Below are 26,122 nucleotides of genomic sequence, written 5' to 3' on the forward strand. Positions count from 1 at the left end.
AAATACAGTCAATAATGTATCTTGGATTCTACCAAAACATCGGTCAGGGACTTTCACATCCAAACAGAAAAAATGTAGGGTGGATTCTAGGACAACTAGTTACTAGTTGAGCAGCTCTACCCAAAGGCTAGTGATGAAGAAGTAAAGGATCTCATCTTGGACAAAGAACTGAACCACAGGACTCTGTCCTTGACTCTTTCCTGTTTCCAGACATTGTTCACAGCGTAGATAAATAGACAGCAAGGTCCTAAAATGTGAAGATGACAAAAAGTTGAGTGCAGTGATAAATATGTTATATAAACCAAAATAGATCTGACAGGGTGAATAGATGGGTCAATTTGAACAAATTGAAATGCAACAGAAATAAGTTTAGGATCCAAAAAGGAACCATCTCAAGTACAGAATATTAAAAAAAAAAAAAAAGCCAGGTTTGGCAGCTACTTTGAAGGAGATGCTGTAGCTTTGGTTAACAATAAATTATCAATTTGAATCCCAAAAGCTGGTACCCCCTTTAGGTGCAACAATAGAAATAAGAAAAGTATCTTGGAGAAATGAGGCCACAGGCCTGATCTTCTTGACAGTGGTAATTTAACTACACATTGCAAATGGGTTTGGTGCTGAACTTTAAAGATGTGAACGGGTGTTGAACCTTAAAGAAATAGACAAAGAGACATTTAATATCTCACACTAGAAGGGTAAGAAAATTCAGGCTTACTCTGTCAACTGAAAGGACATTTTTTAAAAAATGATGTGTTTAGTTTGGAGAAAGGAAAACTAAAGACAAATGGAACATCTATCTTTAAATATTTTTAAAGTGGCCTATAAAATGAAAACAGATCTACTCTAAAGGATAAAAAGAAGTCAAATAAGAATGAGTTGATATGATCAGTGAATGTACATTATGGGCATACGAGACCGAGTTTCCACATGTTGGGTAGGGAAAAACAGTCTAAACAACCCAATGGATAGTGGGATACCACAGAGGGGATTAAGGCATCAGTGGAAATTTTGTCTCAGTGAATTTTGAGCTCCTTTGGAAGCCTGAAATAAGACAAAACCATAACCAAGAAGTTGTCTAAAAGAAAGGTGATTTCAAAAGACTCATTCATGTTAATAATGGCCTCAGCAAAGTGTGGTTTTGAAGTTCAGACTGATATCTGACCACCCCAAATATGTACACACACACAAACACAAGTTCTTCTCTGGTAGAATAAACACCAACACCAAAGCCTCATTAGTTCAGATTCTACCATTTGAAATTTGTAACAATTCAGAGGGGAACAGGATCAAAGTTTGCAATATCCAAGAAAAAAAATGTTTACAAAGTGATTGTTAGTATCAACAAGATAATGGAAAGAAAGGCTGGTCTCATATCTAGACTCAAGAAAACATCATTAAAAATAATTAGATTATGATTTCTGTTCAAACTAAGCCTCTCAATTTCTTAGTGATCCACTCTTTATCTCAGGTCAGGTACTGGTTAGCAGCACTTATTCTGAATACTGTACAAATTGGGAAAAAAAAATTCTTTGGAGAAATTCAGCTTTCATCTGAACTAGGCATTCTTCAATTTTAAATTAAATCCCATTATTTCAAGTTATTTAAGAGATTTGCAGATAAAAAATAAAAGTATTATAAATAGAGCAAAATTTACCTTAATGAATCCAGCCAAAGCTAGAGATTTCAAAAACTGGTATTAAATTATAGGAACTATGAGACAACACATAGGATCCAGTATTGCCAGATGATGCCTGGCAGGGCCTCATGGGTGTGTAACCTCCACACCTGCACAGGGCACTATGACCAGAAGGGCTGTGTACTTAGTTTGATGTTCTGTTGTTAATGTTTAAAGATCTTAACAAGTTTTGAATACTGGGCCCTACAGAGGCACATGATGTGACTGAGATTTAAAAAGGCAAGCCAGTGAGATGCAGAGGCCTTGGGCAAAACCTAAAAATGGCTCCATTTATTAATAAGCAACAATATCCTGTAATCAAGGCACAGTCCTTTGGTTAAAGTTATAAAGAATTACTTTGCTTGTTTAATGTGTAAACCAAAGATAATTCACAAATTTGCTAATTGTTTTTCTCTGCTGCAGATGTGAGCTGCCAACCAGTGGAGCTTTGGTATTCAAAAGTAATCAGCCACCATTTCAAACTCCATCAAAAAGTCATGTGTCGCTTTCAGAAGGCACAAAATTTTGGTCCATTTTTACTGGAGTTACAGGAAGAGTAATGAGGCAAAATGTGAATTTTAAGACAACAAAGCAATCGCTTCACTTCACCATGGAAAATCAGTAAGAAAAGCCCTTATAGCACTTCAGCCTTTTTCAAAATTCTCTCGATTGTGAATTGCCTAAGCTACTTGTGATTAGGAAACTGTGAACTTTTGCTCAAACTATGTTGTCCCCAATATGAGTTGCAAAGTTCCTTTCACTAATTGAAAACATGCACCTTTATATCCACATCCATATCTCTCTCTCTCTCTCTCTCTCTCTCTCTCTCTCTCTCTCTCTCTCTCTCTCTCTCTCTCTTTCCTGATTGCCATGTCCTGACATGCTTTCCTCTACCATACCCTTCTGCCACCATTTTGGCCTCACCTTGAGCCCAAAACTGTGGAGTCTGCCACCTATGGACTGAGACCTCAGAAACCATGAGCCAAAAGAACTTTTCCTCCTCTAACTGTTCTGGTGGGGCCTCTTGGTCACAGTGACAATAAAACTGATTAAAACATTCCATCTGATGTTAAATTCATAAGTGATCTATGTACCTGAAGAAAGTACTTAATAATGCCCTAAAATTATATAACATTTTGTTTCAAAGAACACAAAGGAATTTATATACTTTGTCCATACAATATCCCTATCAAATCAGAAAAAATGCATTATATTCATTTTCAAGATAGTGAAACCGAGGCACAAAGACATAACACTTTCCTAGGATCAATCAATCTTTCTTTCTCTCTTTCCCCTTTTTTAACATTTTCATATCATTAGGATCTTAGTGTACAATTATTATGAAATGTATGCATACAAAAGATATTAGTAACAAGGTAATTTTAATTATAAATCACTTCACATGGAGCTCTATGGGGTGCTATTTTAACAAATATGCAAATTACGAATAGATTATATTTTCTAAACCTTGTGAAATTATATTTACATTTAGCACCAGTTCATAGTCCAAAGACAAAAAAGATGGACATAGGGACAACCTGTGATAGCAGTCAATTAAATAAATCATATTTTGGTTTCTAAACCTAGTTTTCAAGGAGAGAGGTTACATTTCCTAGAAGGGGCCATATACAAATAAAAGAGTTATAATTCACACAAAGAAGCATTTTCTAACCTGTAGCTTACAGTTCCGCTGTTACCCCCACTTTAGACCTCAAGCCTTAATTACAGTGCAGGTGTGTTGCTCAATTCTAAGTCCCTCTGGAGCCACGTCTTTGACTGGCGATGTGACGTCTTACGTCATGATGTTGCGTCACCACGTGATGACGCTGTGCCATCGCAACACATCATCGCATACTGACACAATGTCATGGCATAATATCATCAAATTAAACTCTGCAGCACTCCCTCAGCCTGACCCCAGGAAGAGCAAGAATCATTAAAAGTTTTTGCTTGCTCTTGGCAACGCTCCCCTGTGGTAGGAGAGAACAGGATCTGGAGAAATCGTTTGCTGGCCTCTTAAAACTTTCCAGTTCTCAAATTAGAAGGATTTGAAAGTTAACAGAGTTTCAGGGCTTGGTTATCATGGGCACACCTTTTCATAGATTGTTACTCACTTTGCCCCATAACACTTGAACTCCATTTTAAAGATAAATATTTACAGATGTTAGCTCCTCGCACCCACTCAGGGCTAAGATAGTATAGTGCTTAGGCTGGTGGGAAGAAAAAAAAAGTTAATTCTTCTGCACCTCCTTTTTTGCCCTCATTATCTACCTTCTGACAATTCTTTTCTTTGGGCATTCCTGTTCTATAAAATTCTGAAATAGCAAAAAAGGGAAGGCAAGAAGCAGAAGAAGTCAATATTTTGACTGGAGACATTTATACTAGTTGGGAGGGATTTTGAAATCTGTGAATGAGGAACTTTTGCCATCACAGTAAAAGGTGAAAAGCTGAGTCTCCATGTTTGTAACCACTATGATAAAACTGGGCATTTGGATGAGACATTTATCTGAAGGTTTTCTGAATTAGCTTTTGAATTCTTCCAAAAAGATGGAGTTACCAATTCATTAAACACATGGGGTGGATTGTGCATACCAACCCATGTGTATGTAACCTCTCATTCATCTAGTGGCTATTTGCCAGGAACTGTTCTAGGTAGAAAGGTTCAGAGCAAGCAGAAGAAGCAGGATCACTCTGAGGAACTCACTAAGCAATGAGGGAGACAGGTGAGCAACAGATTCCAAGACTATCTGCTTAGGGTTCTAATGATGAGAAGATGGAGTGTTCTGGGGACTCAGAAAAGGAAAGAATAATCCAAAAACATCTGACAGGAAAGATAATATTTTGTTTATTTCTTGAAGAATGAACAGAAGGGGGAAAAGATCTGGACATATAGGAGACCCAAAGAATTAGACTAAATTTAACCTTTTGTAGATGTTTTCTGAAGACATCTGTTCAATATAAATGCTGTTTGGAGGGTACTGACTCACACATGTATTACCATAATCCTCATCAAAATTACAAAGGGCTCTAGATGATTCATAATGCACTCTGTCTATAAAGTATGGTTATCTGTTAGGAGAGTTTTCTACCCTTGAAGCTAAATATGTCCCTTCTCTCTTCATAATCAAATACAATTGGAAATCAAAGCCACTTGTATTAACTTGAAAGCATCTGACTAGCCACAAAGATCTTGGTAACTTCCTTTCTGACATATATATAAAGATGGGTTAGAAAGATCCCTGATGATACCTTTTTAAGATTTTCATTGAAGAGTATTTTTTTAACATACAGTACAAGAAACACCTCAGCCCAGTCAACAGTAAGTGGTTATATTTTCTGACCATTTTTACCCCACATGAAAGCCACTGCTAGATATTTTCTTCTGCTACCATAATCCTAAAGAGGTGTTTAAAAACTAGACCTGACAAGAGAATAGGAACTCTAGGGGATTTCAGCCCCCAAAGACTTGCCTTCATCTTTCTGAGAATTGCAAGATGTTGAGAGGCAAATTTTCAAACGAGTTTCTAAAATGTCATTTCTAAGCCAGAAATACATATATCCTTTTGGATTTTAGGTGAGCAACTATTTAATTACAACTTGATGAAAATTTTATATGATTTTTAAGGTATGATTTTTAAGCTAGGCCAAATATATATCACACACACACACACACACACACTTTATAAAGTGATTAAAGAATAGTGTTAGCACCTAGACTCCCAAAGGTATGCAATAAATAAAAATTGGTTAGATAAAGAGAAATTTCAAAATACTCTCTCTTTCCCACATATAAAATATACCAAATTTTATCATGAATAGGATAGTAACAAAATAAGATGAATGGGAAATTTGCTTGAATAAGTGATATTTTAGAAAACAGAATATAGATGCACTTCAAGTCATGATAGGATTACATCCTTAAACCCATCCAAAATTGAAAATATTATAAGTTGAAAAATGCATCAGATACACCTCATATATTTAGCGTCTTAGCTTAGCAGCACAGTACACTGTAGAGTTTTAATTGTTTCCCCCTATGATCATGTAGCTGACTGGGAGTCTTCACTGCCCAGTGTCACCTGAGACTACCTTACCATATGGCTAGCCCAGATCAAGGACAGCCAAAGATCAACATTCAAAGTATGGTTTCTACTGCTGTCACTTTTGTGCTACCATCAGAAAGCTGAAGAATCATAAGTCAAAGCATTGAAAGTTGAGGACCATCTGTATAGGAAACAGAGAGTAAGATCCACAGAAATGGGAACCAAGTGCTATGCAACCATAGGCTGGGGAGTTAGCAAAGTTCTTAAGTTGCATTTCATTAAGAATTATATCTTTTTTTTAAAATCCCAAATCCTGAAGAAAATCAAGAATAGCAACACCAGAAATTCCTGGTTTTTGCAGATTTACCCAGCAATATATTAATGTTCTTTTCATCTAGATATAATTCAGCTCATGCAACAGATGCATGTTGAGGAACTTTTTTAAACTTAATTTGTATTTTGGAGAGCAAAGAATCTTTTGTGGTAGAATAATCACCAATAATTTGCCTATTTTGTAAGTTTGGAGTTCCACATGCTGCCCTTCTCAAATAGGGACTCATTTGTGTAAATATATCATTCTATAGTAATGATGGGGTGGATTTGTGAGTGAGGGCGTAAAGTGTTCACATGAAACCATGTCTGCTTCCATATTCCACACCTACCCTGTATACCTGAGTCAAGGGCAATGAACACCCAACCTTATTCTTTTACTTCTTTTTTCTTTAACTTATTGAGCACTTTTCAGAATCATATGAACTTGAGTTCATGTGCTCTAGACTTGGCCTTTCCCCTCCAGCTTCACTTCACAGAGAATCTTTAAATTTTATTTACTTATGAGAATATTTTTCTTTGAATTGCTGAGTTCAGGAAAAGGGAAGTATACTCCCATTTCTTAAGGACCTCCTAGCTCAAAAGAAATTGTGCTAGGTGCTTTCCATGTTATCACATTTGGTTCAGTTACATCTAATCATTTAATTGAAGAAGAACAGACTTTTAACCAATACAAACTACAAAGTTCAGCTGTTTGAATTAATCTGCTAACTCATCATTTTTAAAAATAAATACATTAACATTTTTGAGTGTGTCTTCGAGCTGAGCACTGTTGATTTGAAATTCATTCAACCTACCATTTTCCTGAAGTTTCTAGGTGAGGGGCAACAGATCAAATTACCAATGTGATGAATAATTTCTGGCTTTGGGGCCTGTCTAGTGGACTATTCAGCCCCAACTCCATCTTCTCCCCATATTCTTCCTCCTGCTGCTAATGCATGTGGATACCCACATTTTACTTTGTCTCACAGACCTCCTGAGAAAGCTTCCATTACTTCTCTGTCCATCCTGCTGACATGGGTTTTATTAATGCCACCCAAGCTTCTCTCTGCCCTCTCCCTAGAGACTCAGGGTTGCAGGCACTAAAGCTGAGGATGAAAATGGCTCACTGCATTCCCACAGGGTGTACTTGCTTTTTCACAAAAGAAAAAGGGAGGCCTGAGACTGAGAAAAACTAAACAAAGGGCCCACAATGGAGTTTTTGAAGCAAGCAAGTTTCAGTTTTTGAAGCAGCTTCTTGCCATACTTGATTCTTAACTTTCCTAAATTTCTCACAGGGAAAAGCCAAGTGTAGAGCACAGACAGTAAGAGCTGCTAGGGAAAGCAGGCAGGTTGTGGCAGGGGGACACAGGGGAAGTGAGAATTCAACAAGAGATATTTTCAGTGGAATAAAAGTCCAAACTTGTGAACATATTGTATAAAAAAATTGGATGCTAAAAAACAAATATGAATCCAGAATAAGTGAACATGAGAGATGGGAAGAATGGCAGAGATGGGGATGGTTAAAGTGGTAGATGTGGAGAGGGAGGAAACTATTTTAACTTTAGATGAGCAATTTGAGATAGCAACATGGCACCCAAGTGGAATTCTCATGTTGTTGTGACTGGCTGGTTCCAGAGCTCACTGGTGAAGTTACAGATAGAATTGAGGGGATTCCTATTTCCCAAAAAGAAGTTCAGCACAACCTTTTCAGCAATTACCTGGCTCAAAGAAACCAAACCCACTCATTCATTCATTCATTCATTCATTCAGCAACACCAATAAAAATTTATTGTGTCTTTTTCTGTGGCTAAGAAATGGGTTTTTCTCCTTCCAATCAAAAACTGATCTTTAGAAAATGTTTGAATTAGTTCACTACTCAAAATTTTTCTGAAAAGCTTTGATTTGTTAAAAGAACAATGACTTCAAAGAAGAGATGCTATCTTTAAAACTCCAGACAGGAACTCAATGACATTTTTATTTTCACAGTGAATCCATTAATTGGCTTTTCTTAATGTTTAATGGGAGCAAAGTCATCACATTGAAGAAAGCTTATGTCATTTATCAGCTTCCTCTCCAGAGTCCTGAGAACACCTGATGATTATTTCAATCAAACCAATCATTCACTGAACACATATCATGAATAATTTAGCAGAGCAATAGATCTATTACTTAATATAGTGCTAACATTTTATAATGCTGGTACCTGGGGAGAGGGCTAATATCTGTGTCACAGAATAACTTATATCAGGCCTTGGGTTTTGGAGGTAACATTGTGACTCATGGAATACCTAAACACATGCAATTATAAACCACATTATGGGAAAATAGTTAACCTTTGTGTAGCATTTAAGAGTATACAAAGTACTTTCTCAGACATTATCTCATCTCATGCTCAAATCAACCCTGTGAGAGAGGTTTTATTTCTCAGGTGAGAACAAGACTCAGAAAGGCTAAATGATTTGCCTAAAGATGCTTAGCTATAAAATGGTGAAACTGAGATTCTGCTCCAAAGGTCTGGGCTCTCTCCTGCACCAGGATCTCTATAGTGTGATAAAAACTGATGCCAACAGCTTTTTAAACAGGCTCTGTCCTTGCCCACAGCTCCAATAGCCCATCCGTGATGACCTCACTTCCCTTACTTTGTTGGCCACCTTCTTCTGCTGACCAAGATTTCTCATGACAGTCCCTCCCCAAAGAGGTGTCTTAAGATACCATTTCTAGAGCCAAACTGCTACTTTTCTTATAACTCTAACCTCCTGTGAGTATTTCTGCTATGCATACCCATCATCCTATGGCAAAGGAAGCCACACATCTGGTAGTAGCAGGTGCTGTATTCTTGTTTAAATGATTCCTGTCATGTGACAGTCCACACAGAATTCTACCCAATCAAGAATTACACTTTATTTAAAATTCTTAAAGGAGACTTTACTCCATGTAAGCTAATTTTGTGAAAGTTTGTTTTTCCCACTCAATATTTAGCTTGATTTGAGAAACTCTCTGGAATATTCTTTATTAGTGTGATCACTTGCTCTCTCCACTCTCCCTCACTCTCTCTTTCCCCACCCTCCTGTCCCCCACTCTGACTGCCTATAATGGGAAAAAGCAATGCTTTAGTTCTACAGTCTGCTCCTGGGAGTTGCTTATTATGCTTAAATGTCTCCCCTTTGTTTTAAAGGATATTATCCTGCATTAGATGCAAGCAATTAAAAGTGTCATTAGATAAAACTGACATTCATAGCAAAAAGTAACTCTATTCAATTTAGAATAGCATGCCAGGTCCAGTCTTCAAGAGTTAGATAAATCATTTTGTTACAATAATCTTTATTTTCATCTCAATTGTTAGTATTATTATTTGAATATTTTACTCACAACAGCACTCCAAGGACCACGTAAAACATGCTTTTAGACAAAGCTCCTCCAAGGGGATTTGTGATTTAGAGAGAACAACAAGAATATGTATGGTTTATAATTGTACTTGTTTAGGTAACTGACTATGACTGGTCCCTTCAGACCAGTGAAAGCAAATAACAGAGTAGAATGCTTTCCTGCTCAATAAAACATTTATCCTCTTATGGTCAACCTCAAGCTTTCACTACTCCTTCTTCCTCCTTATTTTAGCATCCCCAAATCTCTGGTACTAACAGAACTCTGGAATGAATTGAAATTCTGATCATTAGAATTCATGCTCAAAAGCGCAGTGGGTGACCTGATAATAAAAATTACATCATTTAGGGCAACTTGCAGCCAGCATCCAAAATTCAATTTATTAACATACTCAGCAATAACCAAAGAATTTTAGCAAGTCTGTCTGAGGATTCAAACAGCAAGAGACCATTAGAGCGTCAGACCTGGTGCAAAGGTGATTCTAGGCACATTATCATGATGGAGCTCATCGTCTGGTGACTGACCACTCTGGGACACATTGGAGGGCCCAGATTTTCTAGGACATAAGATTTTTAGGACTAAAATCAGGACCATGCTGGACAAATCAGGTTGGTATGTGGGATGTTCACAGTTACCTATGCCCATCCTGGACAAAACTGTACAAACTCTAGATTCAAGTTAAGAAAAAAAAAACCTCAACTGGAAACTTGGCAACATGGAGGAGGACCTGCTCCTGGGAACAGGAAAAGGCTGTGCAGCAGGAGCCCCCGAACACAAGGTGGGAACTGGACTGGAGGTACTGATGCTGTGTCACAGCAGTGTTCAATTAAAGCCTTCAACTGACACCAAACGAAGGCAAGATTGCCCCAGAGCAGGACAGGCTGAATTTGCAGGTGGGGTACAGAAAGATGACAAAGAGCAAGAGCAAGGTGGGGATGAGATCTGTGGAAGATCTCTTCCTCCTGGGTGGATTTCTCTTAGTGTTCACCTGTTAGTTGATGAGTCCATTGTTCTCTTGCTTTCAATTAAACCAGAACGCATTGCTTTAAACCTGAGCATGTGCAGGTAAGGCAGGGCTCCCACTTCAATACTGACGTTAGGAGATAAAGATGCCACCAGAATTACAGGGCTTCCCTGATTTTCCGAGAGAAAACCTTTATGTGCTATTAAAAATGTGATATATATGGAATTTGGTTTGAGCTTCTGCTAGACTGAAGTACTTTGGAAGGCAACCAAAGTTCCCTTTCACTTCTCACAGCCAGCCAATGTACATTGCTGCTTCTAATATAACTAATATGTAATTTTTTTAGAAGAGAGAAGTCTCCCCTTTCTGCTTAGAAAATTCTTTTTGTTGGTAAGATAGGAACCTATGAATGTGACTTACTGTCAAAGCAGTGGTCATACAGTTAGGGTAAGCCAAGAGAAAACAGAGCTGTCAACATTCACCTTTGCCTATCAGAAGATTTCTTCCTCAGAACTAGACATTAACGATGCTCAAAGCACTGGCTTTATTTTACTAATGGAGATGGCCTTACAAACGGAGCAGCAGTATGGCATTATAATTAAGACATTCCATGTATTTATCTGTTACATGTATAATCTTAGTTCTATAGCTTCTCAGAGATGAACCATCCTCCTTTTGAAAGTCTGAGAAGTGAAATTCACAATTTCCAGGGATTTTATGAGAACTTCATAAGATAACAAAAGTTGAATGCCATGTTTAACACTAACAGCTGTTCAGAAAATGTTAGATCTTTTCCTTTCCTTTCTCTCTGATAATATTCTGTCTGCAAATGAACAAATAGGTCACTCTCAAATTTGGGAAATCGTTCATTATCAACATTTATTACCAATCTCAGTACCAACCTAGTGAGAACTAATGCAGTTCACTTTCTTTGTCTTTTACATTTAACTGATCCTTCAAAATCTAAATAGTTTTTTAAAACGCCATTCATCAGAACAAGTGGGTATCTGGTAGAGAAAACCTGATATTTGTACTTGAAAAGTTCTAAAATGCACTTGAACAATCAATTCACCCATTTCCTTTGTGTGTGTCTATCTACAAGCGAGCTTGTTTCTAGATAGGGATCATTATATATAACAAGCCCCATTCTGGGACTTCATTGTATTTGATTGTGCTCTAAGTAAAATCATGATTTCCAGGTAGAGAGGTGAATACTACTCTTTACAAACCTCCAAGGTTGATTTTTACTTATATCACAAGCACAATCATCAAATGGAAGATGACAGAGTTCGCACAATCATCAAATGGAAGATGACAGAGTTCGCCACCATTTTTTAGTAGTAGTTAAATGTGAATTAAAAACAAAAAACAGTTCTTTCCGAAATAATGCAAAAAAGTCAATATAGCCAATAACTCTTCTGACACCTTGGGCATGGAAAGACCCTTCAAGTCACCCTGCACTATAAACCAGGAGAATAGTGAGCAAAACAGGGATTATTTTCCTCAATTTTGATTTTTATTACTGGTGAAAATTAAGAGCTATTACCAAATGCCAGGGATTGCCCCAAGCTTATTATATGAATTAGATAAATTGGTTTAATTCTCATAATAATTCTGTACTAAAGGGACTATGATTATCCGTGTTACAGATGATGAAACTAAGACTTGGAAAAGAGCCCTGTATCGTAGAACTGGTGACAGCAAAAGTAAGACTTGAACCTGTGCGTCTTTCTGATTTCAAAGCCTATTCTCTTTAGCCATTAAGCTGTATAAGAGAACAAAGGGAATTCTTCTTCTTTTCAGTAACATTATAATTCCACCTAAGAAAAGTTTCAGAACAGTTCATTTCATCTTATCTCTAACAGCATTAAATGAGGTACCTTGATTTTACCCTCCAATTGTTGAGCAAGTCCACGTACAGTGGCTGCAGACTACATTTTGTGAGTCTCAGGCTTAGATCACTCTTATTATCCTACAGAAAATAATGTCACTGCCATAGCAATTCTTTTTCCAGAGTAGCTTCTTAGAATTGATATAAGTAGTTTAAGCAAATGTCCTTTATTTATTTTTTTTTTCAAACACTAGCACGCCCCATTCCCCTTTTTATTGCTTGTTTTGCTTAGTACTTTTAAAACCAAGTAAAAATCTTGAATTCAATGTTCAACTACCAAAGAAAGAATAACAGCAGGGCACATACTTAGGGCTTGAATGAAATTTTAAGCACTAGCTGGCGCAAAACAGTAAACATTGGTTTTCGTATATATGACCTTGTTATCATCTATAAGTCTTCTCAATCATGGTCTTCCAAACAAATTGATAACTCACACCAACATAATTTAGGTTGAAATATACATAAAGAATAACAATGTGTTCTTTGGGAATTTAAGAAAAAACTCAGGCTATCTAAATTTGGAATTCAGGTCTTTGGGAAGTGAGAAGCTTGTACTAAGCAACTGTGCTACATTTCTGCTGCATTGAGTTATTTTCAACAATTATACCTAAACTATCCTTGGTTTTATTCAGCAAAATGTATAGGGCAAAATCAGGAAAGCATGCCAGCCAATTGAGGGTTCAGTAGCATGATTTTTATTCTCTTGCTATGAAAGCTTTATCAAGGGGGGAAAAGTTAAACCAAGGAAAATAAATCAAGATATATGGGCCTCATGTGCTTTAAAAAGAAAACAAAACATAAGCAGATACCCACTTATTTGCTCCAATGTAGCAGGCTTAGTGGACCTTATCTTAAAAAAGTTAACAATGTTTTTTTAAGCTGGGAGGGGGAGAACATCCACTACCCTTTTTCAGAATTTAAATAGAGGGCGGCAGACATCCTTTACACCCAAAAACTATGGCAGCAGTTTAAATGTGACCAAGGTAAATGTAGAACGGAGATGTTCTAAACACAGCTAGGACTCGGCAAATCTAACACACTAAAATCATGATTACATTGTGAAAGAAAATGCACAAAAACCAAATAGGAATTTTGAGATTTTTCATTTGAAGATAATCTTAGTGCTATTAAATTCACAAATACGCTAATTTAAATACCCAATCCTATTTATCTAAAACACACATTTCAAACATACAAATATCTATTCTCTCCACATGTCAGCGCCCATTCATATCATGGTTTGGAAATGGGGAGAATAGATTCCCCTTAAACTGCAAGTCAGCAGGTGTTTCTTTACAGTTAACTTTAGCAAAATTCATACAAAATAGTAATTAACAATGATCTTCTTTACTGTTAACTCACAAGGAAACACCTTCAAAACTGCATTTTGTTAAAGTTTCTGTACTAAAATGTAGAAAAACTGAACTACACAAATATTGAAAAGTTAAAAATTCCTTAATTTTTTATTCCTGGTACCACTACCACAATTTACAGGGCAATATACCTGATGTAATGAAAAGAAAAAGAAAAAAGACAAAGCTACAACAGATAAAAGACCTCAGGAATGTACATCTAATTGACACTACATTGCATTAATCAATAGCTGCACTTTTTGCAAACTGTGGCTATGACAGTCCTGAACAAGAAGGGTTTCCTGTTTAAGCTGCAGTAACTTTTCTGACTATGGATCATCGTTCCTTCTGTGGCAGATTTTTACAGTTCCTCTAATGCATTTGGGACGACTGTCTCAAAGTAACCTGCAGCTTTCCTGACAACTCCTCGCTCTCTCTCCTGCTAAGAACTGTAGCCCTTTTCTGCTGTTTTTAAAACCTTCTGCTACCATATCCACCACTTCCACCACCAGATCCATAACCACCACCATAGGGACTGCCAGAGCTTCTTCCACCAAAACTGCCCCCCTTCATGGGTCCATAATTTGATTGCTGTTGTCCACTGTAATTTCCAAAGTCATTATAGTTCCCACCACCACCATAGTTACCACCACCAAAATTTCCTTCTTCATTGTAACCATCATATCCTCCTCCACCACCATATCCACCACCTTGGTTTCCATATCCTGGTCCACCACCACCATAACCTCCTCTACTACTATAACCAGGACCACCACCATAGTTGCCACCATCACCTCCAAATCCATTATATCCACCATCACCTCCTCCATAACTACCTCTGCTGCCACCACCTCCACCACCATAGCCTCCTCTTCCACCAAAGTTTCCACCACGGCCAAAGTTACCTGCACCACCTCCAAAGTTTCCTCCACGACCCATAAAGTTGCCAGATCCACCTCCACGACCTCTTTGTGATCCAGCTGACTGCATCTCTTGTTTAGAAAGGGCCTTTTTCACTTCACAATTATGCCCATTAATAGTGTGGTATTTCTGAACAACAATTTTGTCAACTGTATCATGATCATCAAAAGTTACAAAAGCAAATCCTCTCTTTTTCCCACTCTGTCTGTCTTCCATAACTTCTATGGTTTCAATCTTGCCATACTTTTCAAAGTAATCTCTCAAATTATATTCTTCTGTATCTTCTTTAATACCACCAACAAAAATTTTCTTCACTGTTAGATGGGCACCAGGCTTTACAGAATCCTCTCTAGAAACAGCTCTCTTTGGTTCCACTACACGCCCATCAACCTTGTGTGGCCGAGCACACATTGCTGCATCCACCTCTTCAACACAAGAGTAAGTCACAAAACCAAAGCCCCTGGAACGTTTTGTTTGGGGGTCTCTCATTACCACACAATCTGTGAGTGTGCCCCATTTCTCAAAATGTTCTCTTAAACTATCATCTGTAGTTTCAAAGCTCAGACCACCAATAAACAGCTTCCTCAATTGCTCTGGTTCCTTTGGATCGTGGCCCTCCTCCCCCCGGCGGCGGCCGGAGTCGGGCTGGGGGCGACCGGGCAGCGGTTTTACCTCCATTTTGAGACCGGACTCGGCTCTTCCAACTCGAGTTCAATATGGGCAGCAAATGTCCTTTAATGTTCTCTTCATCATGGCTGGTGGGGTGGAGGGCCTAAAAAGCTCTACATTTCATTCACTTCAAAAACAGAATCTCAAACGACGTGAAAAAAAAAGTCCTAGTTTTTCAACTCAACTTTCAAAGGTTTCTAATGGTTAATTTGATATCCCACAGTATTCAACAGCAGCCCTTAATGAGCTTAAAACTGGACTTTTTTCCCTACACACTTGGTTTTCAGATAATGATTTAAGACCACCTCATCCTGCCTTTCTGTGTTGATGTCATTAGGCTCAAAGTCAAGCATGAAGGTAAACAGATATTAATTTAAAGCCATTTAGAGCTAGGTTCTCTGCATTACCTACAACAAGCCTCCTATATTAGCCTCTGACAGGGCCTTCATTAGTTGGGCCAGATCAAAAGCTAGGTGGAACTAACCCTGCCTGGCAACCCAGACGTTTTTCCTACTCCTCTTTGTATTTGTGGAGGTCAGTTCAGAGATAATGGGGAAACATTATAGCTTAAAAGAGGATATCTCTGAGAGTGTATCAAATAATAGATTAAAAATACGATGATGGTTGAGTTTCAGAGTTGACTTTATTTCTATGCTTTATTCTAGCTAGAAATAAATCAAAGCACACTCCTCTCTATCCAAGATATTTTAAACTGAATTTCAGATCCACAGTTTGAATTTACATCAGGTAAAATCAGAAATATTTATCTTTCTGGGTTTTCCCTCTCCATTCCCACATGCCCAGCTTTGCCATATTGCGAGTACTGCTGATGACTACCTCCTGAACCCACTGATTCTCTCTGCTCCCCTGGATGGCTCGATCCTTACTCAAGCTGTACTGGGCTGCTATTCTGCCCTCTGAGAAGCAGAAGGTTTGTGCTGTTGCCAGGGTCTTCACCTTGCTTTTGCCAGTCTGAGGTATCATGTCTCCCTGCCTACAGGTCACCTGCTCAATACCTGGTTTATGGAAACTTTACCCTATGCAATCTAGTCTACCCTAACCACCCTCTAGACTTACTTCAGCAATCTCTTCCCCTTCCTTCATTTTCATCACACTTGCATTTGAATGTCTAGAAAGTCTCTTGTGTGCCCTTCACAAGATAAATGGATAAAGAAATTGTGGTATGACTATATGACATTTGCCAGCAAATAGATAGATCTAGAGACTATCATTCTAAACAGAATAATATAATGCTCCCCAATCAAAGGTCAGGTGTTTTCTCTACTTTGTGGAAGCGAACCCACAATAGTGGGGGTGTGGGTAGGGATAGAAGTTTAGTGGATTAGTCAAAGGGGAGTGAAAGGAAGGGGCTGGGGGGTTTGGTGTCTAAGCCTGTAATCCCAGTGGCTCGGGAGGCTAAGGCAGGAGGATAGGAGGATAGCAAGTTCAAAGCCAGCCTCAGCAACATAGTGAGGCCCTCAGCAACTTGGTGAGACCCTGTCTCTAAATAAAATATAAAAATTGCTGGGTATGTGTCCCTGGATTCATTCCCTAGTACAAAAAAGAAAAGGAAGTTAGGGGCCAGGAAAAGGAAAGACAGTGAAATTACATGATTACATAGCAGTGAATCTCACCATTATGTACATCCATAAGAATGAGGTTAGAATTAGAATAAGATACATTCCATGCTTGTATAATTATATCAAAATAGGTTCTACTGTCATGTATAATTAAAAAAGATTAATAAAATCCATTTTAAGTATAAAAACTATAAATATTTTAAAAAAGAAAAAGAAAAGAAAGTTTCTCCTGCCCACTTCCTTCATAGCCACAAAGAGTCCTTGTGTACTCACCTTTGCAACAAGCCAAGAATAGTCAGTGTAGGTAATGAATGACTGGGTCAGGAAATGGGGCTGATTCAAAAGGAAATAAAATGCTAATACCTCCAGAACACCTCCTCCTCCTCTAACCTGTTGCCAAGGTTAGCTGCCTCCAGGGAACTGTTCCTCCCTGCAAGGAGTTATTAGTGAGTATCCCCTGGGCAGCCCCCTTCCTGCCTGTACCCTTGGAGAGCTCCTTTCCCACCCTTGGAAAACTTCACCTTTTGGGTCACATGGGCAGGATGGGAGGAGGGGCATAAAAACTGAGGAAATCTGAAATCTATAAAAGGGGCAGGACACCCCTACTCCCTCTAGCACCAGCTTTGAGTCCCCTCCTCTGTGAAGGAGTCTCTGTCTCTCTCTCTGTTCTATCCTTTAAATAAAACTTTTTTGCTCCTGCCTCAGCATTTCTCAGGTATTCAGTCTTCAACACCAGGGGAACAGGGACCCAGAATCTGCTTCTTGATACTGGTATCATCTCTGGTCTCAGATGTGGGCACAGCACCGAGGTAAGCTGCTTCACACACAACCCATATATTTCTGAGGTGCATCTCTCTGTTTTTCTTTCTTTCTGGAGGATAATAATGGACACCTGTCAGCTAATTAAATGCAGTTAGTGAGTTCAAGCCACCATTCTACAAGACTCAGGTGATGGGATTCATGGTCTAGATAGCTCCTAATCACCTGTCTTGTGGGTCAGGTAAGTTGGGTTCTGCCAAAGCCATTTCTCACTATCCTATCCAGGCTTGGAATGCATTTGTGCTGAGTATACAGTGTCTGTAATCCAAGTCTGCCTTTGGATGCATGGTGCCAGACAAAGAGTTGAAACATCTACAAGAGTCTGGCTGAGGCCAATCCCCAGTGAATCTTAAAGGTTTCTCCCCAAACTCCTCTCCCAACTGCCCTTATGGAGTATCCTGTGATGACTGTTGATCAAGCTGCACTGGTGAGAGCCTCAATAACATATGCACCTTTGAATGAGCCCTACTGCACTCTTCTGCACTCAGTCCTCCTGAGTATTTTCCTCCCCTCCCTGATCAGACTCTAGCTGTTCAGATTCTAGGTTTCAGAGAGGGACAAAAGTGGTTTGTAATAAAATGCCTGGGTTCCCTTTGTTCACAGCCTTTACAAGTTTGTAGGGCTTCCCATTGTTGTTTCTGTGCTCCTGTGTGCTCTGCAAGCTTCTTTGGCTGCAGAAAGGGAAATTTATACCCACAGCCCTGTGAAGATTCCTTTGGCCCACAGTGAGCGTAAGCTCTTTATTCCACCTTTACTCCTAGTGTTCTTCTGCTGTTAAACATCGTCTCAATACCAACTCTCCATCTGGTAGAGAACCATGGCCATCAGAGGGAAATATAAATTTTAATACCATTCTACAGCTTAGCCTGGCCCATGAAAAGGAAGGGAATAGTCCGAGGTTCCTATGTGCAAGCCTAAGGACTGCTCAGACCTTGTTTCAAAAAACCCAAATTGCACTAATAATTAGACTCAGCTATGATTCTCCATTCTAAGTGAGGCCCAATTCTCCCCACAAAAGCTCATTAATGGTAGGCTCAACTCAACACAAGACAGATCAAGATTCATTTCAAAAAAGGATCCCATGTTCTCCCAGGGATTACAAGTCACACAGGTTATAACCACACTGGTAAGGTAGTAGTTAAATCCAGAGGTCATGCATGAAAGGAAGGGAAGAAACTGCTGGCTGCTAGAGGCTCCAGGAACTAGAGGCTCCAGCATTTGGGAGATGTACTCTAGCCAAAGAGACAGTTCCTCGACACAAGAACCTATGGGTTCTTATCTCTTTCACTCATTTGTTTCATGTTGTTGTTCAGAGGGGAGCCTTGTCCTCAAAAATAATGAGAGATGACATCTCATAATTTTCTGCATCCAAACCTGGCCTGATTACTAACTGGGGAAATGAAAAAAAAAAAATGGTTAAAATGCCATATGCATTAAGTTTTGCTCAAAACAGCAGCTTCCCTTACTTCTTAGCTTCTGTCATATATCTCTATCTCTCCAAGGTTTGCATTTGAAATGCAAATTGTGGAAGCTTGCAGAGCTTGCAAGACGTACAAGGCTTGCAGAGAATCAACTTGAGACCAAAGGAAAAAAAAGTGTCATTTTTAAATTCAAGCTACTGTGAGACCTAAATAGCTGGCTATCTTATCTGCTCTAGTACTCAACCACTTTGCTTGCTTAATGAGTTCCTCCCTAAACACTACAGCACAGGAAGGGAAAATGGAATGATCTGATATATACAAGTCTTTTCTTTGACAATATTTACCTGAGAACTTCAAGACCCTCACATTCTTTAGATACCTGGACTAACTCTAGCCAAAAGTGCACAGTGATCTGATAATGTTCTGCATGCTCCTTTACCAGAGTAATTATAGCTGTGTCATTTTTAGAACTCTTATTTTTTAAAATTCTATATTTTGAGCTCATGGTTTTATGGTGAATTTGCATTTGATCCTGTGCACCAAAATTAATATATTTTTCTGATCAGTCTTATTTATCTAACTATAGAGGTTTATACACTGTTTTTGTTCAGAGGCTAATTTTCAAAGGTTATCTCTCAAATATATAGGGGACAAGTGGCCATCTGAACCTTTGATTTCAGTGTCCACCATGGCTATCAGACTTTATACCTAACATTTCCAGTTCTACAGACATGCCCTATGTTTAAGTCATAATGTAAATGTCAGGCCTTATTTTAATCTCTAACAGATTAGATCTAATAGAGGCTTTAATAAACATCTGTAGTGGTGCTCCAACCTGTGGATATCTACTTATGAAAAGCTACATGATCACTAGGCCCAGTTGTACACACCTGTAATCCCAGTAGCTTGGGATGTTGCAGCAGGAGGATCACAAGTTCAAAGCCAGCCTCAGCAACTTTGTGAGGCCCTGAGTAGTTTGGTGAGACCCTGTTTGAAAAATTTTTAAAATAATAAAACAAATTAAAAAGCTACAAGATCTCTGTTTCCTATCTATTTTATGTATGTGTGCACACTTATGAATTGTGTTGTTGTGTCTACTTATGTGCTGGTGTCCATATATCATGTATATAGTATCAAAATTGGCATACAGATAGATGAGCACTCATAAATTGAAATATAAATGAGAAATGGATCTAAATTCAATTTAAATTAGATAAACAGATGAGAGAGTAAAGATGTTTTTAAAAATACTAATTTACAAGTTTTTCTAGGTAGTCAGGCAATTAACAAAGTGTGGGTTTCTATAAAATGTCTAGAATGTAATATCCACTGCTTTTCAGAATTTTATTCAACAGTGAAGAGATGGCCAATACCATTAACTACACTTGTCTGATATCTTGGTTTTTACAGTTAAAAATGAATAAATTAGGTTTTAATCAATGGGGTTAATCATAAATGTTTTTGGTAAGGAGACATCTGATTAATTTACAAAGTTAAAGTGCTAAAATATCAACTACTAAATAGAAAATCAAGTACTTCTTAAATTCCATAACATATTTAAACATTGTGTGTTTTCATAAATGGGTAAATGACAAAAGATTGAGATTACTTTGTCTCTGTGTCTTCACTAAAAACAAGGTTACTAAGAGTTAAGATTCTATCAGGTATAGTTTATATGTACAGAATATAAGAGGTTTCTGTTGGGTTGTAATTAAAGTATTATAAAAATATAAAAGTGTTTTATCTTATTAAATTGGAGTAATTTGACTAAATTCTGAAATTTCATGATTGTTTCATAGTGTGAATTTTAAAAGGATCAACAGATAAGAAAGAAATATAAGAAGGTTACAGGCATGGAAATATATCTTAGTATGAAAAGTAGAAGAGAAGAAAAATGTTTCTGGAAGAGAAGGTCTTTTGTGTGGTAAAGTAAAAAGTTTCAAAATGTCTAAGTTACAGAAGGTTTGTGGAGGGTAAATTTTAAAAAGTTTGTGTAACTAAATTGATTATATTTAAGTAGCACATCAGTTAAGATTTTTCTCGTATGTCAAATATTAATGTACTGATGTAACCAAAGTTTAATTCTCTATGGGTTGAAGTAACAAAGATTTCTTAAAACATTAATCTTCTCTTATCTATCAAGATAATTTCTTTTGTTTGTTGAGTTTTATGTTTTAGAGGAATTAGTCTTAAAGGAATTAGGGTTTTTACAATCTGGTTAGACAACTATTGTTATTTTAGAGTATTAAACTACACTACAGATTCTGAATTTTTCTTTAAAAGCTAAACTTGGTTAATATAAGAAGTCAGTGTAATTGTGGTGCTGTTACTGGCTTCTTGGTATAATAGATGTATTCACATCTTCCAAGAATGCAAATCTTTTAAATATAAGGTTTAAAAGAACATTGTACCAAGCTGGTATTCTTCAAACTAAAGTTTGAAGTAAAATTTGGGATTATAAAAAATTATGTTCCTTGGTTCACAGCTATTATACAAACTCAATATGTTTTTACTCTTGTTAATTTCATTTTGTATTTTCCTTGTAAGCTCTATAATTGTTATCTGTTAGTGCCTTACAGAAGTATAACTTCTAATATAACAACCCAATTTGAGATAATAGGCCATCATCTCTAGGACAGACAGTTTATAAGATTAACTTTGGGTACTAATACTGACCCCAATTAAATGGAAGTGGTAAATAAGTGTAAAGTTATAGACATTAAATTTAAATCCCAGTACTCTTACTTTAAGACTGGTGAAACTGGATTGCTAGATTTTTAAGACCAAAACTTGGAGACTAAAGTTAAATAAATATAAAGACCAAGAAAGAAAATAGTCAGTATTTGGCTCTTGCCCTCTGAGATCAGCTTGAACCCAGAGAACAAGGGGACTTCTCTAAGGGCTTGGCAACTCTGGACCACATACCTCCAGATCAAGGGGATCAATGAGATCCTAGAGAACAGAAAGCCAACCAGTGCACATACTATAAAAAGGAGAGTCACTGGGGAGGGTGATGTCCCTGATGCTTCCAAGGGAAGCCATGTAGTCAACGAGACCCTGACCCATCCTGGCAGACAGCATTAAATGAGCTAAGAGGCTGTTCTCAAATGCCCACTAGTGACCCCTCAAGTGTCTACAAGTTACCCCCTGAGGGAACTCAGCTGACTCTTAACAATAGATAGGAACAAGGTCAATTTGACCAGCTTGGTCTTAAACACCTAGCAAAACAAGTTATAGCCAAAGTACAGACATACCTGGGCATTTAAAAGGAAGATCAATAGTTCTTTTTTAGTGTAAATTAAGATGTACACTTATAGCAGCCCCACCAAGAGTAAGTAAGCCAAGAGTCTACAAAAGAAAATTCTTAGGAGTGTCAGAAGTACCTGATAACTATCAAAAGAGACAATCAGAGTCAGATTTTTTTTAGTCAGTTTAAGGCCTACAAATCTTCCTACCCTCCTACACAGATAGGCTTGATTTGTGTTTGCTAGTATGATTATCTAGCCTTAAGTAACAGAGATAAAAGTATCTCTACCAAAGACAGAGGTTATACCAATAGAGAGATATTCTACAAAATCAGATGGCATTATATAAATTAACTACATCTTTTAAGGGCATCTATGTCATTATAAAAACGAAGTGTTATTTTTACATTCCTGATAACTTTGACAATGTAACTAATATCATTAAAGATTTACATTACTAAATGGAAGCCATGTCCTCACTGTCCTTGTTATGGGAACAACTTCTTAGCTCTTTCACTTCATGGTGAAAGATTATTGGTTTCTCTTGTCATCATGCTCATTGGCATGTTCACATGCTGCAGTATTAATTGTTCTATTAATCTTATTCCAGTACTCATATCTTCTTGTTTCTCTCATAGAAGCACCCACCTCCTAGAAGACTTTACAATGTGTTTCTTCCAAACCAGATTTTGGCCAACGACCCCTCAACTGACACAAAACATTCCTAAAACGGAAACTCAAACTGATTGTCCCACATTGCCCCCTTTTAGCACAAAGCAGCCAGAGTGGGTCATCATCCATTTCCCCCCACAGCAGTAAGGGTTTTGTTATCAGAAGGGGGATTGAGGGCAAGACAAAAGGACAATTAGTATAGGTAAGAATGATTGGGACAGGAAGATGGGGGCTGATTCAAAAGGATATAAAATGCTAATACCTCCAGAGCACTACCCCATCCATCAACCTGTTGCCAAGGTTACCTGCCTCCAGGAAATTGTTCTTACCTACAAGAAGTTGTACTGAGTATCTCCTGAGTGCTCCCTTCCTGCCTGTACCCCAGCTCAGCTCCTTTCCTGTCCTTGGATTACTCCATCTTTTGGGTCATGTAGACTGGATAGAGGAGGGGCATGAAAACAAAGGAAATCTGAAATCTGTAAAAGGAGCAGGACACCCCCACTCCCTTGGGCACCAGCTTTGGACCCTCTCCTCTGTGAAGAAGTCTCTGTCTCTATCTCTCTCACTATTCTATCCTTTAAATAAAACATTTTGCTCTTGCCTTGGCATTTCTCAGGTGTTCAATCTTCAACTCTAAGGGAACAGGGATACAGAATCTGATTCTCAACACCAGTATCATCTCTGGTCTCAAGAGGACCGACATATTTCCAAAGCCTCCCATTATCTACAGAATAAAGCACAATCTGGAAAGCTTGGCATTTAAGACTCTCCAAGGCCTCCCTATATAAGTGGATTTTTTTCCCCAATCACTACATATTATATTGATCTTCTCTGTAACCTTTTTTTACATTTATATTTGTATCAATCACTCTCAAACTGAATTATGCTTCCTTCTACTGTTACACAGGGCTTCATGTGTATTTTTTTTGTCCTATCAACAAGTGAATGCTGAACACTCATATTACAGAATTTGTAGCATCTAGTTCATCACCACACAAATCACAGATGCAAAAAAATGATTAGTAATTCAGCAGGAATAAATGAATGAACATAATGCTACCTTGAAATATAAATAAATGCAAGGAATGTTGAAGAAATCCTTTACAAAGGAAAGGGTCCACAGTTTTAAAGTGCAATTTAGAGAGAGAATTTTCTAGCCCACATGATAAATTTTCAACATTTTAGGTAGTCCTAAGGAAGGGTAAAATAAGGTCAGTTACTGTTGTCATTCCCCTCTTTTATTCTGGCAAGGGACCAGGGGAGGTGAAAATAGCCCACCCATTGTTTGCAAATAAGCCATCCTCTTTCCTTTTTCTTTTTGCTTCAAAAAGTAGTACTCTGCAGAGGCAACTCCTGGAGGAGGGCAGGGAAGGTGAAGGGGGAATAAGAAGGAGAGAGAGTCAGTCATTCATCACTGGCACAGCTGGAGGATGGCAGCCTTCCTCTGCCCAGAAGGCAGGAACAAATATCACTCCATTCCAAGCCACTGATCAGACCTTTGCAAGGGATAAAACTTCTATGGACTGGAGGGACCTATTAGGAGAAAAAAAATCATTTAACAGCTGAAGAGGGGTAGCCACACAAAAAGCCTCAAAGATGGCAGCCCAAATGCTTCTGGGTCAGTCTGACCATACAAACAGGAAGAGAGGGAAATCAACCGTGACTGCAAAGGGGGAAGATGGGTACAGAGAGACACAGTCCATGTCCTGTCAATAAATCCCCAAAGATGTTTTCTTCAGGATGTTTAAGATGGCTACGGGTTTTGAGAAGAGTTACACTTTCAGGGGTTCAGGGGTTGTCAACTTAGAAGCTTTCACTAAGAGAAGAAAAGAAAGTATGAGCCAGGGGACCTTATTTTATCTGATTCCATGGGATGGTTGGATGACTCGGTTTTCTTAGACTCTGTGAAACTAAGACTAACCCAGCAAAGGTTAGTTTTAGTAAAAACAGCATGAGAGCATTTTTAGTTCACACTTTATAAGTTACGCAGGCCTCGAGGAGTTATGAAGAGGAACCACCCACTAGATCAGAGATTTGAAGAAAGACCTAGCCCCTAAGGAATCTTTTGGGTGCCACTAGGCTTCCTAAGGCATTTTCTATGACTGTAATAAGACTGCAATCCTCTAACTTGACAGAAAATTTGTCCAGTGTGAGTCACTGTGTGTCTTAGTAATTTTGAAGTTTCTGTAAGAATTTTTTGTCCTTGAAAAGAATTTTTCTTCTCCAGACGGGACTGTAATATTAGTAAAATCTAATATAAGGAGTATGCTTTATTTTAACTTTTATTTTCCTTAGGATAGGGGTTTTAGTAATGCTGGGATGTTTCACATACAAATTGCTGTAATGTGTTTGGTTTAATAGGACTTGGAAATGGAAATAGTTGCTACTGATAAGCCCAGATGGCAATACAATAGTATGCTGAATTAATCTGATATTCCAAACAATATTGGACTTTTTAAATAATAGAAGGTAGTGATAAAATCATATTCTGATTAATTAATAATCTAGAGTGTGGGTTCCATTAGTGGGGTGGAGGAAGACTTTTGGGACTTTGATATAACATTCAGCCTTTTTGCCACTTATAAAAATTTAATTCTCCACAGTCCATTTTTTATATTTCTAATTTTTCATTCACACATCGCATCTGAGCATGAAATTGTGTAATATAGGCAAAGGACAAGGACAGCAGAGGGTCACAGATGTGTGTATTGGAAGGGAATGAGGCAGGGTGTTGTTCTTCCTCTGGAGACAGAGCTTCTGGGATGTCCCTACTTGCCCTACTCTGAGAGATGATCCTCAGCTTTGTACATGCAGCAAACTCAATTTTCTTAGACACCTGGGAACTGGCTCACACAAATCAGTCTTCACAATATTTCACCATCATTGGAAATAAGAAGTTGATTTTGAGATATGCCTCCAGAAATAACATAAAGCATCCTTCCCAATTATACAAGTTGCCTTGCCCATGGGGCCATAAGATTGCATTCAGTCAAGTGGCCTTTTCTCCTGACAGGTGGCTGTACGTGAACGGCATGCCTTCTGTATCTTCCCTTCCCCTTTAAATGTTATATATTCTATTGGCACATTCTTCTCTTAGATATGTTGGCACCTTATCTTTGCCACAGTTTTAATTCCATAGTCAAGTTCTGTCTAGGATTACACCCTGCTCTTTTG

At 38.0% G+C, this 26,122-nt stretch overlaps 2 protein-coding genes across 5 annotated transcripts in view; both read right to left on the bottom strand.

Moving 5' to 3' along the window:
* The window catches only part of Grm8 (glutamate metabotropic receptor 8), a 764,371-nt gene that overhangs the window by 546,492 nt on the left and 191,757 nt on the right, over positions 1 to 26,122 (bottom strand). The gene's annotated exons all lie outside the window — the stretch shown is intronic.
* Positions 13,706 to 15,263, bottom strand: LOC124077949 (heterogeneous nuclear ribonucleoprotein A3). Of its 2 annotated transcripts, XM_046422519.2 has the most exons (2): positions 15,215 to 15,263; positions 13,706 to 15,157 (listed from the first exon to the last, which is right to left on the bottom strand). In XM_046422519.2, the coding sequence occupies exons 1-2, from the start codon at positions 15,218 to 15,220 to the stop codon at positions 14,093 to 14,095; spliced, it is 1,071 nt and encodes a 356-aa protein (XP_046278475.1). In that variant the 5' UTR covers positions 15,221 to 15,263; the 3' UTR covers positions 13,706 to 14,092. The 2 variants fall into 2 exon arrangements, with proteins under 2 accessions (XP_046278475.1, XP_046278473.1); XM_046422517.2 differs by having other exon boundaries at positions 13,706 to 15,220.

The sequence above is a fragment of the Marmota monax genome, unplaced genomic scaffold (assembly GCF_021218885.2).
Source record: "Marmota monax isolate L192 unplaced genomic scaffold, Marmota_monax_Labrador192_F-V1.1 WCK01_AAM20220418_F8-fsc00027, whole genome shotgun sequence".
NCBI classification, from domain to species: domain Eukaryota; kingdom Metazoa; phylum Chordata; class Mammalia; order Rodentia; family Sciuridae; genus Marmota; species Marmota monax.